Source organism: Leptodactylus fuscus, chromosome 7 (genome assembly GCF_031893055.1).
Source record: "Leptodactylus fuscus isolate aLepFus1 chromosome 7, aLepFus1.hap2, whole genome shotgun sequence".
NCBI lineage: Eukaryota > Metazoa > Chordata > Amphibia > Anura > Leptodactylidae > Leptodactylus > Leptodactylus fuscus.
In genome coordinates, this window is record NC_134271.1 from 35,100,988 (window position 1) to 35,122,103 (window position 21,116).

The following is a 21,116-nucleotide window of genomic DNA, read 5'->3' on the forward strand; positions in this document are numbered from 1 at the left end:
AATCAGCGCTGGCTCTGCTGGAGGAGGCGGAGTCTAAGATCGCTCCACACCAGTCTCCATTCAGGTCCGACCTTAGACTCCGCCTCCTCCAGCAGAGCCAGCGCTGATTGGCCGAATTCCGTACTCTGGCCAATCAGCACTGGCTAATGCATTGTATTGGCGTGATGAAGCAGTGCTGAATGTGTGTGCTTAGCACACACATTCAGCTCTACTTCATCGGGCTAATAGAATGCATTGGCCAATCAGCGCTGGCCAATGCATTCTATTAGCGTGAACTGAGTTTGCACAGGGGTTCTAGTGCACCCTCGGCTCTGCTACATCAGATTGCTACATCTGATGTAGCAGTGCCGAGTGTGCATCAGATGTGTAGTTGAGCAAAACTGACTCAGCACTGCTAAGTCTGCATTCGCATAGGAATGCATTGGCCAGCCTTCGGCCAATCAGCGCTGGCTCTGCCGGAGGAGGCGGAGTCTAAGGTCGGACCTGAATGGAGACTGGTGTGGAGCGATCTTAGACTCCGCCTCCTCCAGCAGAGCCAGCGCTGATTGGCCGAATTCCGTACTCTGGCCAATCAGCACTGGCTAATGCATTGTATTGGCGTGATGAAGCAGTGCTGAATGTGTGTGCTTAGCACACACATTCAGCTCTACTTCATCGGGCTAATAGAATGCATTGGCCAGCGCTGATTGGCCAGAGTACGGAATTCGGCCAATCAGCGCTGGCTCTGCTGGAGGAGGCGGAGTCTAAGATCGCTCCACACCAGTCTCCATTCAGGTCCGACCTTAGACTCCGCCTCCTCCAGCAGAGCCAGCGCTGATTGGCCGAATTCCGTACTCTGGCCAATCAGCACTGGCTAATGCATTGTATTGGCTTGATGAAGCAGTGCTGAATGTGTGTGCTTAGCACACACATTCAGCTCTACTTCATCGGGCTAATAGAATGCATTGGCCAATCAGCGCTGGCCAATGCATTCTATTAGCGTGAACTGAGTTTGCACAGGGGTTCTAGTGCACCCTCGGCTCTGCTACATCAGATTGCTACATCTGATGTAGCAGTGCCGAGTGTGCATCAGATGTGTAGTTGAGCAAAACTGACTCAGCACTGCTAAGTCTGCATTCGCATAGGAATGCATTGGCCAGCCTTCGGCCAATCAGCGCTGGCTCTGCCGGAGGAGGCGGAGTCTAAGGTCGGACCTGAATGGAGACTGGTGTGGAGCGATCTTAGACTCCGCCTCCTCCAGCAGAGCCAGCGCTGATTGGCCGAATTCCGTACTCTGGCCAATCAGCACTGGCTAATGCATTGTATTGGCGTGATGAAGCAGTGCTGAATGTGTGTGCTTAGCACACACATTCAGCTCTACTTCATCGGGCTAATAGAATGCATTGGCCAATCAGCGCTGGCCAATGCATTCTATTAGCGTGAACTGAGTTTGCACAGGGGTTCTAGTGCACCCTCGGCTCTGCTACATCAGATTGCTACATCTGATGTAGCAGTGCCGAGTGTGCATCAGATGTGTAGTTGAGCAAAACTGACTCAGCACTGCTAAGTCTCTGCATTCGCATAGGAATGCATTGGCCAGCCTTCGGCCAATCAGCGCTGGCTCTGCCGGAGGAGGCGGAGTCTAAGGTCGGACCTGAATGGAGACTGGTGTGGAGCGATCTTAGACTCCGCCTCCTCCAGCAGAGCCAGCGCTGATTGGTCGAGTTCCGTACTCTGGCCAATCAGCACTGGCCAATGCATTTCTATGGGGAAAAGTTAGCTTGCGAAAATCGCAAACTGACAGGGATTTCCATGAAATAAAGTGACTTTTATGCCCCCAGACATGTTTCCCCTGCTGTCCCAGTGTCATTCCAGAGGTGTTGGCATCATTTCCTGGGGTGTCATAGTGGACTTGGTGACCCTCCAGACACGAATTTGGGTTTCCCCCTTAACGAGTTTATGTTCCCCATAGACTATAATGGGGTTCGAAACCCATTCGAACACTCGAACAGTGAGCGGCTGTTCGAATCGAATTTCGAACCTCGAACATTTTAGTGTTCGCTCATCTCTAATTGTTACCTGTAATGGCAGTCTATGGGCATCGATTAATGGCCAGAGAATCTGGAATACCATAGTATTCCCTGTAACGCTAGGTTCACATTAGGTTTCCATCCTTCTGGTTCATATGGAGAACCAAAAGATGGAGATCCTGTCTGCTTAAAAAGTAGTTACACATGGAAACCTATGGACCCCATAGACTATAATGGGGGTCCATTGGGTTTTCCTACGGGGACTCAAACGCTTTAAGTAGAAGAGAGTGGTACCAGCCTCCTGGTGTCCATTACACATTGAACTGAGGAGGTGCATAAGCTAGCACCAGAGGGTGAAGAAGACGTCAGACCTTAACCCATAAGTTAACATTATTATTTAAAATATACTATTATAAGAATATACCATTATTGTAATACACAATGTGATAATCACTCATTTTCATCACTGGGGAGCCCTGGCATAAAAGATGGCCAATAAAACCAAAATCCATAAGATAATAGACAAGTGACCATTTATACCATTGTTCTTTGCAGGACCCGCACTCCGATCACTTTGAGGAGAAAGAATGGACATTTCAAGTTGAGGGGGTAAGTGTGACCCCATAGCCCGGTGTTGTAATCTAATCATTTTTCTTCCACACTGTCTCTCCTTGCAGGCTGATGTATTCTTTGTCAGTAATAACCTCATTAGCCATTAGTGATGCTCCCATCCTGTATGGTTGTGTAACTTGGATATACAGCAATGTAATTACAACTAGGGGCAGACTTATTATTATACCGCCTAAGGCAGAGACAAACTTATGAGGTTAACACGTTGTCTGAGAGAAAACATTGCTGTTATATTCATATTAAACCACAATATTCCAATCGGTGCATTTTACATAGCAGGTTAGTAATTGGTCTGTAAATCTGTTTCCTGAGGCATCAAAGCTCGAAACTGGCAGCAGATGTTCATTGCTAGGAATGCAGTAATATTATTGTGGAAGGTAATAAGAGGAGAGGAGACGTAGGACTCTCATAGGCAAAGCCAATACTTGTGTTTAGGGCATAAGATAATCTATGCACTGCTCATTTTTGGTCTTCTCAGACCCTATCATGTCCTGCTTGAGGCAGATCTGGGCCTTATTCGCCTCGACCATTTTGATGTGCCAAACGCCTGTGAAAAACGGACATGATGGTCCATTTTTAATGGCCATCAGATGAGATGACGGCCATTAATAACAGATCCCTTACCTTTTATTGAGTACTGTGAAGTGGACAAGTGTAGGACATGTCAGTTTTTTTCACAGACAATTTCCACAGTCCATTAAGGGTGAGTTCACACGGGGTAACGTGCCGCGTGACGTGGCACGTAGATGCCGCGTGAGCTTTTGCGGGCCGTATACGCTCCCATTGATTTCAATGAGAGAGTGGATCGTATATGCGGTGCTATTTTGCCCAAGAAAAAACCCTAAAAAAACGATATATACATGCATCCATACACTTCTAAAGGCTTAAAACTGCCAAGTGACAACCATTAAAAAAACTGACTTCAAAAGAACATTTTCCACCGTCACGTGACTACAGCGCCTTCAGATGACCGTCTGCTGGATGCTGGCCGTGATTGAATGACATAGCCGGCGCACAGGCCGCACACAGATGACATCCATGCACTGCCTCGTTCATTTAATGAATAGGTGCCACAAAAGCACGGCCGCAAAACCGAACAGGAATAAGATCTGTTCATTGCACAGGACTGACCCCCACAATCACAAGCGTCAAGAAGGCCCTGAAGACTCACCTATTCAGGAAGGCCTACAACCCCCAATAACACTACTGTCACTACACCACCATCCAAATAGTCTCTCCCCTCACCTTCTGTCTCTATCCCTCTTCCCTTATGGACTGTAAGGGGGTGGGGGAGGATAATGTGATCGGCTGCACAGATGCATGGCCAAGTTATTATCAAATGGATCCTCCCGTTTTGCCAATACTGCCTCCAAATCATAAAGAGTTTGTCTTTCTGCAGGAGAGGAAAAAATTGCTTCCTCCATACTTCTGCTGAAGTGACAGGTAAAGTCACAGATATGTGGTGATAGTAACAGCACATGGCTTAGCCCAAATTCCCACACTACAGCTGTACTTGCCTTGGCTTCAGCTATAAGTACAACATAACATGTAGTAGTAATGTGTGTACAATTACTGTGGCTTGGCCGCACATGAAATAGCACCCTTGGGATAGAACCAATGCTTTCTAATGTCAATATAAAGGAGTTGTCTGTCAAATATGTTTCAGATTCTGTTTACAGGCTACAGTCATTGTGATTTTTGAGAAAATTTATAAGGTCATTAGAGAGCAACAGGCCATTTACATACACAATACAGATTGATATAGATCTGACTGGACAGAAATTGGCCAGATATCTGTATGTGTATAGGCATCCAAAGTATTATTTACTCACACAGAGCATCCCATTGGTTGTACACAGAAAATAGCGCATGATGTTAATCCATAAAAAGCACTCACCCCTTCCTCAATGGTGGACTAGTTGCGTGATCATATAAATCATTGGTGCGGCCCTGTATGGTATATGCAGTTCAGTTCTGGGCACCAGTTTATAGAAAAGATATCTAAGACTTGGGAACAGGTACAATGGAGGACCACAAACCTAATAAGGGGCATGGAGGACCTCAGTTATGAGGAGACATCAAAGAATTAAAATTTGTTTAGTCTTGAGAAAAGGGGTCTAAGGAAAGCTGTATATATAAATGGCCTATAAAAGAAATATGGGGAGAAGCTGTTCCATGTAAAATCCCTTTGAAAGCTAAAGGGAGGCTCCTCCATTTGGGGAAAAAGTTTAATCTCCAGAGGCGGCAAGGCTTTTTCACTTGTTTGTGAATCCGTGGAATAGCCTACCCCAGCCAGCACACAAACAATGTCTATGATAATCTTGGACATCACGTGTCCGCATAATATGTGTGAATAAACTCTAAATATGATGTATTACGTTAGGGAATTCTCTTAATACAGCTTCTGGATATATCTGGAGAGTCACATTAAAAATCCCCGAGGTGCTGTGTATACCAAAGATACCCTGTAGACTAGTTACATTGCACAATCCATATCGAGGTGCTAAAGGAGTAATGACATGTGAAGTGCTGAACTCCTTTTATAATTATAGCGCTAGTATCAGACCCTTGTAAGTGGCGGTAGAGTAACACTTGAGATAAGAGTAAGACGATTCTTTACAGACTGTATTACAACTGCTGTGTGTATAAACATATGTGTACCTTCTGTGTAGACCATCATTGCACATATTCTCATAAGGAATAAATCAATTGACCATAAGGAATGACATTAATTAATAGTTACTGTATATCAAATATTAAAGGGTCTCTTACACCCTGTCCACATGATATTGGGTAATTGTCTGATCAGTGGGGGTCTTCCCACTGGGACCCCAAGCCATAACAAGTACAGAAAGCTGTTCAGCCGTTCCTATTGTCATAGGTTTGTTTTGCCCACACTAGTACGTTGTGGCTGGATTGTACAGTGATACACCACACAGCTACGTGTATACATCATCTAATAACAGGAATTCCATTTCCCGGCATTGCCGGCCTTGTCTGCTGACATGTTACTGTGTTTATCTTCCCACTTCTTTGGTGAGATATTCTCACATTGTCTCTTAACATTTCGGTAATAATGTTTATCAATCTTGTGTCTCCATTGTGGCTTTAGGAAGCCCACACAGGAGGGGGTTTCTGGTTTTTCTACAAGTAGTTTAGCCATTGTGCAATGAACAGTTTTGCAACTTTCTAATATACAGTACTTTGAATGTATTGACTGTCAGTGAATTCTGTACTTTATATACAGAGGCTTGAAAGTAGAATACTTCTCATAGATCTGAGTATGTTACCATTGTGTCCAGTCTGAATAGTCCTATGTGAACGAAAGCATGACAGCAGCAAAAATCTTTTTCCTTTCCTGATAGTTTGCTACATCTCTCTACTGCCTAGACTGTAGACCTAGATAGCTCATTCAACTTGACTCCCCAAACACAGGCATACTTGCTTTTCCCTACTGAACAATGTATGTGTACTGAAATGGAAGAGGAACTTCTTGGGCAGCAGCCTATTCTCCCTGAGAACAAAAGGCCTGTTGGAGAAAGTTGGGAGGTCCCAAACACATTAAAGAGGACCTTTAGCCATCTCCACCAACTCTAGTTCTTAGCATCTGTTAATAGGCACAGTTTCACTGGTTCTAGCACAGATGGCATTTTTTCTCTAGCCGCCACCATTCCTGAACAATAAGTGCAGGTAGTTTTGGTACATAATATGCTATATAGAATCTGTACTGTCATGACGGTGGTGTCAGGCAGGAGCAGACAGGAAATGTGATTCTGAGCTCTGACACTGGCTGCCTCTGATTGGAGCTCTGAATCATGGCCCCTGCCTGACACCACCGTTCTGACATTACAGAGCTTAAATTGCATATCAGGCACCAAAACTACCTGCACTTGTTGCTCAGGAAGAGTGGTGGCTAGAGACAAAATTCCAACTGTGCTGAAATCACTGAAATGGCTCCTATTAACAGATGGTAAGCATTTGGATTGGTTGAGGTGGTGAAAGGGCTCTTTAACCTGATGATTTTGATTAACTCCCAACTGTATCATGGGGGAACCTGCGAAAAATTTATATTCTGCTCCTGGAAAACCCCCTATGTCTACTGCTGTTCCACAAAAAATACTGCATAGACTGGATAAGGCTTTGTTCACAACTAGCCCGGTCTCCTTTCGGGGTTTACGTCCCCAAATCCACATATTTTGAGTGGAAACCCAGCGGTCTCCGAGGCTAACCACTTTTAAAACTTTTTTAACCCTACGCAGGTGTGAACCTAGCGTAACATTGTAGCAATCTTTGTTACCAGGAAAGTGTCTATACCTGCTCTTCTACCTTTAAAGGTAAACAGTAATGTTTCTAGTGATCTATTATGAAATGCTGAACTAAAATAACAAAGGATGTTAGAAATGTGAATAATAGAGATGAGCGAGTACTATTCGAAACGGCCATAGGAATGAATGGACGCAGCCGACACGCAAGCCGGGGCCAGCGCCCTGCGCCCTTGAAGACCTGCACTACACATATATCTTGCAGTTTTTTTTGCACAGCATGTGGTTGAGATTTATTTCTTACTGTATCCCCTGTTCATAACAGCAAATTGGCCAACCGCAAATCCACTTTGAGTATTTTTTGCGTGTATAAAGCCACTCACAGCAATTATCGGTCTTATATAACAGTTTGATATAGTTCTAGATTTCAGTAGGTGTTCGCAGAAGTCTTAACAAACTGCAAACTCTCACTACATAGCAATTTCACTGTTTTTTTTTATAGACATTTACATCCCCTCTTAAATACTATTTATTTTTTTGCCAGCTTTCCGTAATTTTATGTAATAGCGATCATTTTAAAATTTGGATTTTTGCCACGGCATTTCCACCGCAACCAAATTGTTGGGGCTCTGGCCTAACTTATACTTTTCTCTTCTCTTTAGGAATCTCGAGGCCACAAAAAGCTCCTGGCTGTGGCTCCTATTGACTTGCGTAAATTTGCAGCTATTAATTCTGCTCCACGAGAACTGAGGCTGACGCTCACTCCACGGTCTGTAAAGGTTGTGTCCGCAACACTCACCGTCAGTATTACCTGCACTTTACTGCGAGAAGGCAAAGCTACGTGAGTACAATATACCTTTATACAATTATGACCTTTGTCATAGGGGAATATATGTTAACTTGGTTTCACCACTAAGCGTTGGGCTCACGCAATGCACAATCATGTTCATGTCATTTTTCATGTCAATTCTTCTATGTGCCACACACCTGGTATCTCCCAGAGGAATACAAAGCACATGGTCACCGAGTGATGTTAGTAATATTACCAAACATCTCAGATGTTAAAGGGTTTTACTGTTATTGACACTTTTCCCTACCTAGAGAATAGGGGATAAATGTCAATGACGGAACAATCCCTTATTAATAATTAATATTACTTTGAAGAGAAGATACTCATGTGATTGTCCAAGAAAAAAGAGGGGAACAGAGAAGTCCTCAACTATTACAGTTCAGGATGGGTGTAGGTATCACATAGATAAATGACTAAACTCCCAAAATTGTAGTGATTGTATCTGCCAAGTGTTCTGATACCAAAGTCACATAATATACAGTGAGCCATTCAATTATCCATAATTGCAAGAATGTATTGCAATGTTTCGGGAGCAAGTCCCTTCATCAGGCACAGATCCGATATTGAAAGATACAGTGGTATGATATAATTGGAATCAGAATAGAGGCCGCTGGTGGGTGGTGACCAGGAGTTGCATGGCGTGTAACATGTAACACGTAATTGTAGCCTACATCTCGAGTACCAGTCAAAGTGTCTAGATACGGGTTGCAAAATATCTTTTCTCCAGCAGGTGAAAAACTATGTGTCTAGTGCCACGTACTAGTAGTTTTTTTATGGGGTGAGGAGCATCAGGGGTGAGCTTGATTTGACAGATTTGCCTACAAACAGTTGCAAAAATTCTGTCTCTCCCTGGAAATCAGTTCCTAATGTCTCCCCTTTAGGCAATATTGATAAGTTTTGTCTTCATCATACGGTAGCAGTCTGTAGGCAACTCTGGTAAATCAGGCCCTGCCCCTGATACATTTGTAGGCTAATTTGCATAACCAGAAAAAGATTATTATCTCTGCGTTACTTATATATTGTGCTATATGCATGCAACAGCCAAAAATGTATACTTTTAAGGGGTTAGACCAAGTTTACAAGTTATCATCTACCATAGGAACTCCATCTCCTATCTTCATCAGTCTTAAACAGATGATTGAAGCAGTAGCTTACCTGCCCAACCTGTCACACCATTCATACAAGAAGATGACGCCTGTTCTTGTGATCAGTGTAGGTCCCAGTGGTTGGACACTTACTGAACAGATAGTTATCATCACTCCATTCCTACAGGGAGCAATGTCTGGCAGCAGTAGTAGGTTTATGCATTTATATAGGCATATGGTTTTATACAGTTACATATCATTGCAGTATATGTGATGAATGTGAGCAAAGACTTAGTTAAGAAATAGTGTACATTGTTTATGAGAATTCATTTGCACACATGAGATTTAATTATTGCTTTCATTTCTGCTCAGGAAGTAAACCTTAACCAATATGTGTCTTACTTTATGCAATGTCCATCATTTATCATATTTATTAGTTTAATATGTGGAATATATATATGAACTATAAGCAAATTGTTTTGAAACAATACAATAAAAAGATATGGTGCAGTAGGGATTTCTTCACAGTACATTAAGCACAAAACCTTATTTTATATAATGACCTTTTATTAATATTTTATGAATCCTGTATGTATAAAATACAGTTCAGATAAAAGAGAATTCCATGTAGGCAGTAACCTTTAAATTAAAACAGTAATAACACTAAACTGGTAGTTGCAATATTCCCTACTGAATAGCCCTACAATGTGGAGCCCGTAGGCAGGAAATTTAACGTATTAATGACCAGTCACTAAAGGACCTTATTCTGCCACACTTGACTTTCTACAACAGTCGCACACTGAGTGTCTCGTGCACACTCAAACATGGATGCCTGCTCCTAATGCCCATGATCAGAAAACCACCTAACCCGGGCATTTAACCCCTTAGATGCTGCTGTCAATAGCAACTGCAGCATCTAGGAATTTTGGAGGGAACAAGTACCCTCCTGAAAGCATCAGAAGCCCTATCAACAAGATTTCAGGAGTCACATGCCTTTACATGGCAGCCCCATGGGCCTGATGAAGGCCTTCAGGGCTGTACATTCCTATTAGACCATGCCAAAGTCATGGCCTACTAGAATGAATGTCAATTAATGACACGTAGCGTAATACATTGCACTACATAAGTAGTGATCAGCACATCGCAGGTCTCATAGGGGGGACAGAAAATTGTCTTAAAAAAAAGTTTCTTAAAAAAAAAAAAATCACAAATTCTCACATCCCAAAATGTTTAATAATAAATAAATAAATAAATAAATAAAAGCAACACACATATTGGTTATTGCTGCGCCTATAAGGACCTGAGCAATACAACTGTAATGTTATTTTACCAGCCCGTTGGACGTTGTTAAAAAAAAAAAAAAAAGAACAAAATGATACCAGATTTGATGTTTTTTGTTTTGTCGGCCACTGAAAAAGCAATCGAAAAGCGTGATGTACCCCAAAATAGCATCTTTAAAAAGGTTAGCTATTCCCACTAAAAATAAGCCCTCCCACAACTCTAGTAGCAAAAAAATAATTAAGTATTTGAAAGTGGCGATGCAAAAAAAGTGTTATTACAAAAAAAAATGCGGCCGCAAAATAACACGGCGTATACGATCCAGGCTCCCATTGAAATCAATGGGAGCTTTTATGGCGCTCAAAATCTCACACGCCGTATACGTGCCAGGTCACGCGGCACGTTACTCCGTGTGAATGGACCCTAAGGTTAAGTTCACACGGGGTTTTTTGGTCAGGATGTTGAGGCCGTATCCCCCTCAACATCCTGACCAAAAAGACGGCTCCCATTGAAATCAGTGGGAGCCGGTCAGTTCTTATTTCCAGGAGCCGTTTGTTCCAGCTCCCGGAAAAAGAAGCGACATGCTCATTCTTTCATGTGGATTTACCTCACGATATCTGCTGGCCCATTCATTTGAGCCTAATCTGGAGCGGAGTGCGCAACTGCAGTGCACTGGCATCCAGTCCAATAACATGGAAAATGTTTGCTAAAACTCGCCAAAAGTTCTTAAAATATTGGTTTAACATAAACAAAAAACGTAAGCACGTCCTTTGTTTTTTCACGGATGTATGACATCAATGAAAGTCACAGACAAAATATAAAAAATTAAACAAAAGTAAATTGATCTTTTTTTCACAGATGTGAAAATTGGATCAACCACAGACAGTATACCATCCACAAATGAACATGGTAGGGTGCTGTCCATGAAAAAGCTTTAGGCCTCCTTCACACGACTGAAGTGATTTTAATGACCACAAATATTGATCTGCAATCTGTAAAAAATATGTATATATTCAATCATCCAGCCATAAAGATATAGTCTTAGCAGTTGGACCTCCACCTACCAGACACATACAGAAAAGCAAATTGATACTTCATAAATGTAAACTGAGAACTACACTTACTAACTTGAGATACAATTTGTACTTTAACAAACTTCAGTATATTAGATATGATATGGGATTGGTGGTTATCTAGATGGATAGATTAAATAGACAAGCCAAGACAAACAGATGTTTTTGTTCAATTTGGAGTTCTGTTTAGTCATATTGTGTTGTAGAGTAATTGTCTTTTTGGCCGTACACCAGGGATGATGATATGCAGAGTATTGCCAGTCTTTTGAGTCTGAAACCATCAGACATTGCAGACCTCGATGACTTCAATGAAGATGAAGAGGAGGACAAATGGCAAAGACAGAATCGCAATTCTCTGGGCGCAGCACCTCGAGGTGACATTTGGACTGAAACCATTTCCTTTGCAATGTTTTCCTAAAACTTTTTGATTTTTTGCTTAAAATATTTTTAACCTTGATGGTTGATATCTTGATGGTCCAAAGGCATGCATACTTGGTGTGCTAACGTTGGCCTTTTGTAACACAAGTAAATGGAGTAAAGTATTGATATATATATATCCACTTTAGAATATGAAATTAATATTCGCTGGAAAGGTCTGAACATGTTAGTAGAGGTGTTAAGCTGGTAATGCACCAGTGATAGTTGCAGGCCAGCAGCTTTCTCTTCTGATGCCACCTTAAAGATTTATCCAGTTTTAAGGAAGTGTTAAGAAGTTGTTGCTATAATTTTCAGCTAAGCAAATCCCTTTTGTTCTCAACATTTTCCACCAGGGTATAGCTGACAGGGCCCTATAACTATTAAATTTGGATTGGGGGAAGGGGTTAACCCAGCGGTGTATCTTGAAGCTCTTGGGTTCTAATGTGAAATCTAATACAGAACCATCCACCTACCATGTGCCATTTATAATGCAGCTGTTTTCTTATGTGACAAAGTGGGCTTTCGGGCCCATCAAGCACCAGAGCTTGGACAAGACTTCCACCACTGCGTCCCCTGTTGCTTTTTGTTCAGTTGACTTTTAATGTATGTGTATGGCCAGCTTTAGAGATCTTGCTCTCTATACAACCAACATGTATAACCATTTCTGACTTCTAAAGAACAGAAACTAACTGAAGCCATAAGCCATAGACTTGCTCAGTTAGGTGATTTTGCTATGACTTTGCTTACATTCATGTATTTCTTGTAATGGACCAATGCTTGAATAATAACACAACCAAGGATATCATATTTGTTAAAGGCTGTGTGTTGCAGCAGAGGAAGGGCAGGGTGTGTTACAGATAAATGACTAAGAATATTCTTATCATTAGGAAGGGTGTCATACAATTTTCTATAATATAACGGCTCCTTCACCTTTTCCTTCTTTCTCTCCACTATCTGTTATATACTGTCTCTCCTTGCTTTCTTCTTCAGGATACCTTAAAAACATATTGTCTGACTACTTGTCAGGTAAACACAGATCCTTGTTTTCTTGTGTCCTACAACTGACATCTCAAAATCGTGTGTTATGTTGTATTTTACACTTTTGATCTCTGGTCAACTTCTGTATCTCTATCCCAATCTATCTTTATAGAGCCAGCACGGGAGCTTAGTACTCTTGCTGAAGAAGATGATGAAGCCTCTCTTTCGTCAAGTAGGTCTCCTTGAGTATAGTTTACTTCTACATCTCATTCTTAATTTCTCCTTTACTCTCTAGCTCTGTCTTTCCCTCTTTCAGAGAAAACTCGATCTCTCCATGATACCTCAAGACCTTCTCTAAGACCTTCTCCTACTGCTCCTCCACCTGTGCCACCATTTTTTCCAAGAATAAATAAGAAAGTTAAATCTGACAAGAGTTCTTTCTCTACAGCCAAAAAAGAAAGCATTAAAACTGATGATAAACATAGCCACCCTAACAATGATCATGAGAAAGGGTTGTCTAGAAGATCTGGGGAATCAGCTACAAGAATGCCAGAAGCCACAAGCCAAGACCAGAGGTCAGTACAAAACATTATACTAAATATGGTGAAGTGTATACAGAGGTCAATTTACTACATGTCCTACATAAATGTCACCAATACAGCATAATAATATTAAGACCGTATCAATCAATATGTTGTAATCATTTTACTGGATCATCCATCTCATTCACTTTCCTAGTGGCAGAAAACTAAGAAATTTAAGACTATTTTCAAAAATGTGTTCCTAAAAATAAGTACAATAGACAGAATGTCCATTAAATCTATTAGTTATTAGGGTTTATAAACTTTTCTAAGGCTAGACTCACACGGACAGATTTGGTCTGTGAAATATAGACCAGATATCGGCCATATTTTCTGGACCAAATGGAGAGTCAGGACTCTGATTACAAGCATCATATTCATCTGTAATGCTAGGAGTCCCTATGTATCCACGGGACTACTGTCTCATACTATAGTCATGTTTTCAGTACAAGAGAGTAGTTCTATGAAGAGGCCCTCCAAAACTATGAGGCTTGGAGTCCAGGTCCTGGCTCAGGTATAAAATAAAGCTGAGGAACAGAAGGGAGGGGATAGTTCAAAAGTACAAAAAGATTAGCTTCACATCAATGTATATCATATATCTTTCTAACAGACCAAAGAACAAAACTTTTTTGTGGGTGTGCTATTTCAGCTTTAAAAAAAACATCAGTCAATCCTTTTAAAAGGGTTGTCCAAGAGTTGAAAAAAGTAGAAATGTAATTAAAAAATAAGGAAAGTAACAGTAAAGGTGCTCTGAGAGGTTTACTGAATTACAGGTACTTGGATTCTAGGGGAGAACATGGAGACTCAGGAAATAAACTCTGCATACCTCCATGTAAAGTCAGAGGAGAATAGAAAATTTATGGTGAATTATTATTGCTCCATGCAATTCAGAGTGTATGGAATTTTATAAATATACAGTATTTGCTTATTAGGCAAGTAACTTTGGTGCAGATAGTATGCGGTGAACTACAATAGATAACCATAGTCTTAGCATACCCTTAGATTTTCTAGATCTCTGCTTGCTGTCATTCATTCTGTTACTTCTGGTGGATAAAACTCTGACCATGGTCATGTGATTTACATTCCATGGTCATGTGATGAGCACACAGGTGCTGCTCATTATAGTCACAGCACAGTAATCAGACCTCTGCCTGGTAATCAGCTGTGCACCTGTGTGCTCATCACATGACCATGGACCGTAAATCACATGACCATGGTCAGAGTATTATCCACTACAAGTAACAGAATGAATGACAGCAATCCGAAATCTAGAAAACCGAGAGGAATTGATACAGAAAGTATATTGGAAAATTATATATCTTTTTATTGTACATTTGTTTGTCATTATTGGTCTGAAAGTGGCCAACCCCTTTAAGTAAATAGGGCCTATGTACAAAAAAAAAGAAGCAGGGGGTCCATCCAATCCTCTAAGGCCACAGACCCCGTAGAAGTAGTAATTACACCCCTGATGTTGATGTATTTTTAATTTGTGAAGTATTTTTAACATTTAGCAAGGGAACAGAACCTACATATCTGGTGTTATGGCCTTAATCTATTTTTGGAGTGTAGAAAAAGTAATGTGATATATTTTATTGTAGTCATATAAGTGGGTACTTGAATTGCTACATACTTTTAAAAGGAACCTATCGACTGGTTTTTCCACCATTAATTGGCCTCATTATCCCATCTCCTGGGCATGATTGACCTCCCTCAATGTCCCCTCAGTCTATGAGATCACAGGAAACATATATATCATGCTCAGGAAGTGTTAATAGTAAAGGGACAGTGTGACTAGACTAAAGCTTCCCCCGCCCACATGACTACTTAGGCTACAGAGGGACACCAATAGATCCTGCACATGATGGGACCAGCTCACAAGGGAAACTAACTGACAGATTCCCTTTAAGTATTACTAAGTATACAGTAAAAGAAATAAGAGGAACGTGTACTTATTGAATAACTCTGTTTCTATGAAAATACATTTTACCACTCATTCCCTTCATGTACTTTTTCTATCTCTTTCTTTAGGCCTAATGAGGTATGGAAGATCCGAGGAGTCACCCCTGACAAAAGGCCACTTCTCAGTGACACAGCCATGGAACAGCCAGAGTCAGCCCCTAGGGATGGGTATAGGGAGACTAGGGAGCGTCCAGACAAAGTGGTATATCTACAAGATATGTCACCAGAGCCAACACTGGATCCTGAGGATGAAACATTAAAAAAAAGAGGTCACACAGTAATATTAACAGGCGATGAAACAGAGGTCAAGATCCCTCAAATACCAAGTATACCTAAAAGAGTAAAAACAGCCCATATAGAAGAGAGAGAACAAGTTGCAGACAAACCAGTAGAAATAGCTCCCGAAACTGTACAGTTTCCAGTCAGAGAAACTGCACTGATCGATCTGCCACAAATAGAGACACCAGAAAGAACATCTTTTAGTAAAGATGTGGCGTCTCCTGAGAAATCACTTCATGAAGAGAAGAGTCCAGAAGAAATATGTCAAATTCCTGAGGTTTTGGTCAGGTGTGCTGAAAAAGATGTAGAGATGACAAATGTACATGAAACAGCAAGACAGTCAGATGACAGCGAGACAGCAATAGGTGACGCGCTACATTCTCCAAAGGGGAACAATTTAGCGAATGCGCAAAACGTTTATGAAGAAAATCTTGTTATAGAAGACAGAGTAGTGGAGATAGCTCAACCAACAGAACCAGCAAGTGCTGCAGATGAGAATTTGGAGACAAATTATAGCGACATAAATCAGATATTGCTGAATGTTAGTGAAAATACGTGTAACACATTTCAGGATAGCAGTGATATACAAGAACTACAAGAGCCAAGACTATTTGTAGAAGAGAGTGTAGAGGAGAGCTCTACAAATATACAAGAGGTAGAAGGAATAAAAAGCATAGCCCATATAGAGGAACAGTACGCATTTCAGGCACCAGAGGGTGAAAGCAAGATGAGTAATTCACCAATAACAATAGGGCAAGAAACTACAAGTAGAGCTGAAGAGACTGTGGTTTTGGAAAAAATATGTGAACCTGTAAAGGAAATTGAAATTTTAGTTAGTGCACCTGATAGAGAAATAGAAAACATAATGGTGGTAGGTGAGACACTGGAAGATCCCGTAGGTATTAAAGACACAGTACCAGAAGATACATCTTGTAATATAGATGCAAGACTGCAAGACACAAAAGAGTGTGACATAGAAGAACAAGCAGACAAAGATATAAAAGATACTATATCAGATAATACACATGGAGATACATACATTCAGGAGAGCACAGATACTAGCACGTTTCAGAAAGAAGTTTTATCACTAAAAAAAGACTCTGAGACTGATCACACACAAGATTCTTCAGCTGAACAACTAAGTACACAACAACCAGTAACTATAGCAGAGAATACAATGCAAGACGTGTCAGTGCAAAACTACACCAAAGATGAAAGCCGAGAAAATAAAGAGGAAAAGCAAGATGGGGCTGTGACTACCATGGAGAATCAAAAGGAAACATGGATCAAAGAGCCTGCAGAAAGAAGTAAAAATAGAGTGAGTGAACCTGAAAAGGTAAAGGAAAATGCCACAGAACTAGATGAGAGACTGTACCAAATGACAGATAAAGACAAACATCTACAGGACATGACTGTGGGTAGAGGTGACAGAGGGACGGAGACCGACAGTTACATTACACATTGCTTCATACAATGCTCACAAAGAGAAATGAATAGGGATACAACAGACAAAATAGAGGATAAGATACATAGAGCGGAATATCAAACTGTGGTTAGGACTGAGGATATACAAACACTTGCTGAAGAGGCAGCGGAGTCCTCTATAGGTGTACTAGAAAGTGGAGTTCAAGATAGTGGAAAGGGAAAAGACTTCATCAGTAAACCACAGTATGTAGTAATATTGGAGGAGCATGATATAGCAACCAATGCAGAACCGGAGGAACTAGGTATTTCTGAGGAAAATAAAGTTAGTGAGACAGAAACATCTCAAGAAATGAACACTGACAAAGTTACATGTGAACAACTTCAAGATACACTGGAAGTAAAGATGAAAGAGGAATATCAGTACCCCGATGATACATTAGACGTAGGGTCATATAGAGCTGATGAAACAATTGAGCCAAATATACTTAGAGAAACACATACGTTGACTAATGAGAGACTTGAAAAGGAAACAATTAATGAAAATGATCAACTACTTGAGGACATCAGTAGATCTAAAGAAGCAGTAAATCGAGTTAGCACGAAGGAGATATATATTCAGTCATATGGACAGTCGGACAAGGAAATATCGACAGATATAGAAATTATTAACCTTCCAAGAAAAGTAGATGGAGATAAAGAGACAGGAAATCAAGAAAGTGAACTGGAGAAATGTATTGTAACAAGTTATAGTGTAGCCATCGATCGAGATGGAACTGGCAAAGCAACAGAATTCAAAGAGAACATAGAAGAAATAAACCTCAGAACAGCAAAGACCCAGAAGACAGACACAACTGAGCAAGCTTTGGATCAAGAGAAAGCAGAAGATTCATTACCTTGGACAAATAGTAAGGTGGGTGAAGATGTTCTAACAAAACAGGAATCCATGAATCAAAAGGATGAGGCTCATACGTTTGGTATCTGGCCTACAGAGATATTAGAAGAGAAAGCCGATGAATCAAAAGATGTTGCTGACCAAGAAGATTTGAATACTTATCTTTTGATAGATGGAAGTCTAAATGTAGAGGAGGTATACCTTGGGTCAAGCAAGACTGAGCAGAAAGATATGGATGAGCAAGGATTAGATCAAAAGAGTGAAAAAGACTCCTTCCTTTGGGCAAATAATAAGCTGGATGTGGAAGCATCAAAGGAGAAAATGGATCAAAAAGATCAAGTTCAGAATACAAGTATTTGGGCAATTGAGAAATTAGAAGAGGAAACCGATAGTTCACAAGATTTACCTGGTCTGGAAAATTTGAATACCTGTCTTTTGATTGATGGAAATCTAAATATAGAAGAAATAAACCTTGAGACAGCCAAGACTAGAAAAATAGACCTATCTGCTGAAACACTACATCAAGAGAAGGGGCAAGAGTCGTGTCTTCGGACAGATAATAAATTGGCTGCAGGAGATGAGGAGATTATCAATCAAAAAGATGAGGTTTTTCATACAGGTATCTGTTCAGCTGAGAAATTACTTAGGGAAGCAGATAGCTCAAAAGAGAGACTAGATGAGGAAAATGTAAATACTTGCCTTTTGATCGATGGGAGTCTAAATATGGAAGAGGTATACCTTGGGACAACCGAGTTTGCGAAGACAGATGAAAATAAAGAAGTATTTGATCAAGAGAAAGATTCATGCTATAAGACAAATATTAGACTGAATGTAGAAGACGCAACAAATGAGCAACCTATGAATCAAAGAGGTGAAGTTTATAGTACTGGAAACTGGACAATAGAAAGATTAGAAGATGAGGCAAGTGGATCAAAAGACATTGTCCATCAAGAAGAGTTGAATACTTGCCTTTTGATGGATGAGAGCCTAAACATGGAAGAGCTTTACTTTGAGGCACCCAAAATTGAGAAAACAGACATAGATAAGCAAATACTCGATCAAAAACATGAAAATGATTCATGTCTTTGGACAAATAATAGTGTGAATATGGAAAACTCAACAAATGATAAGAGTATAGATACAAAAGATGAGGTTTATAATACAGGTATCTGTACAGCGGAGAGATTAGCAGAGGAAGGTCATACATCAGAAGAGGTACTTGGTCAAGAAAATTTGGATACTTGCCTTTTGATAGATCGGAGCCTAAATATGGAAGAAGTATTCCTTGGGGGAAGCAGCATTATACAAACAGACATAACTGAGCAAGTATTAGGTCCAAAGGATGAGAAAGTCTCACATTATGGGGCAGATATTAGGCGGGGGGAAGAAACAGCAGCAAATGAGAAGCTTATGGATGAAAAATTTGAGGTTTGTCATATAGGTATAGAAAGATTAGAAGCGGAATCAAAAGACTTAATTGATCAGGAAGATTTGCAAGCGTACCTTTTAATAGATGGGAACCTAAATATGGAATTAGCCAGAAATGAATCTCCTGGGAGTCAAGATGATGAAGCAGAAGAGACATGGTTCTGGGCAAATGAGGAGCTACCAAAGGAAACAGATACTAGTGAAGTGGAGATAGATGGAAAATATAGAGTAGAAACCAAAGGTGAAGAAGCTTTGCTTGAAAGAAAAGACAACGATGAAGCACTGAGCTTAACTGAGGGAAATGACAGAGCAGCTGATAAAAACAGATATGAGTCAAAACCTGAGAATAAGGGAAAAAAGGAGGAGAATGTAGAGGTAAAAGATAGGACAGAGGACAGTGTGTCTGTGGTAGATCAAGCTGGGGAAATACAGGACACAGAGACTAGAACAGAACAGGCACCAATGGAAAACACAAAACTCAATATTGAAAATATATATAAGGCAGAGACAGTAGAAGAAATAATATATTCTGAACAAGACTCAACTAAAGAATTGGAAAAAGTAGATGAAGAGACAACAAAGACCAATGAGAAGGTAAATCAGACAGCTGAACTGTCATTGGGTGTGAAGGGAGAAGGATTAGTACTAGAGGCAGTATCTGATGAAGGTAAGAGACAAGAAGGAATAGCAACCATTATACAACAAAAAGTACAGGATTTCACCAAAGCAAAAAATATCATCCCTGTCACAATGATAAGTCATGAGGATGATGCTCAAAGTTCCTCACTTAGATCAGGAGAAACAGAATTAGATATGAAGGAGCCAGAGATAAAAGAAAAAGAAGAAAGTAAATCTATGTCAAACGAAAGGACGTTCGAGGAAACCGTATCCCAAGAAACCCTCAAGGAATTGATATCTCAAGAAACCCAACATATTAGAACTGAAATCGTCATTTCTGATGACCTTATACAGGTAAACAAATCTTATGATACGACAACCATGCAAGAAAATGATCTGCCACAGACAATACATGTGGAGGAACGTAAACAGTTAGACCCCGGAGATAAAGACACTGAGAATATACTGGAGAAACTAGAGCCAATAATCCAAGAGTTTCATCCTTCTCTTACACCCAGTGATACATGGCAACCCTATTCTGTAGGTGATAATTCACCAGGGGTGGAGGAAAGCAAAGCTGACATGTTGTCAGAGTGCACATTTTCTGTATCTCCTCAAATCTTTGGACAAGAGAGGAGCAAAGAAAAGAAGACACTCAGCCAGAGCACAGGGCAAGTAGGGGAGGTATGTGACAGTCTGTGACCTAGAAGAGGACGAGACACTGCATGGGATGTGGTTACTGTGATCCTCTACCAGAGGAAGGAGAGTCCTGTTCTTTGGGGATGATGGAATACAAGGAAGCACCACACAATAAAAACTTCTTGATGGCACTCTGCAGTTATAACATAATGGAGAACATGCGAGGGAAAACATTTTAGGTTTAAGTTATATCCAACACTCTGTATAGTACATTATTACCTTTGTAGTATGGGATAACATGTTTTCATGTGTCTTTTTTTCACTCGTAGACATAAAGATTTGGCATTAAGAGCACTTGTAGGCTTCTCCAAAACGAGAGATTCCACTTTTGCCTTATTGCTAGATTGCATAACTAGGAGGTGTAGGAGGAAAACACTGTCTCAGTAAAGTTCTTCTCTAGTTAGCACCACCAAGAAGAGACTCCAGTTTGTGAATTGATACCAGGCAAATACATTGGCATTGCTGTCCCTAAATGGCAGGTTGAATCCCTTTGCTGGCTACAGCTAAGACTTCCTTCTTTGCTGCGATGTAAGGATACGTATAATTCACACCTATACCGGCAATGCCAGATTTTTTTTCATAGCTTCCAAAAAAAAAGCGTAACAGCAATGTCCATCTTGTAATTTTGTAGAACCTGTAGGAATTATAATGAA

At 40.6% G+C, this 21,116-nt stretch overlaps 1 protein-coding gene across 4 annotated transcripts in view; it reads left to right on the forward strand.

Moving 5' to 3' along the window:
- The window catches only part of EHBP1L1 (EH domain binding protein 1 like 1), a 78,911-nt gene that overhangs the window by 40,223 nt on the left and 17,572 nt on the right, over positions 1 to 21,116 (forward strand). The window contains exons 4-10 of one of the 4 annotated variants that reach the window (XM_075281579.1): positions 2,565 to 2,618; positions 7,564 to 7,742; positions 11,422 to 11,561; positions 12,595 to 12,630; positions 12,755 to 12,814; positions 12,899 to 13,157; positions 15,192 to 20,448. In XM_075281579.1, coding sequence (XP_075137680.1) covers positions 2,565 to 2,618; positions 7,564 to 7,742; positions 11,422 to 11,561; positions 12,595 to 12,630; positions 12,755 to 12,814; positions 12,899 to 13,157; positions 15,192 to 20,448 — 5,985 coding nt within the window. The remainder of the gene's footprint in view (positions 1 to 2,564; positions 2,619 to 7,563; positions 7,743 to 11,421; positions 11,562 to 12,594; positions 12,631 to 12,754; positions 12,815 to 12,898; positions 13,158 to 15,191; positions 20,449 to 21,116) is intronic. The other 3 variants (XM_075281581.1, XM_075281580.1, XM_075281582.1) reach the window with 3 other exon arrangements.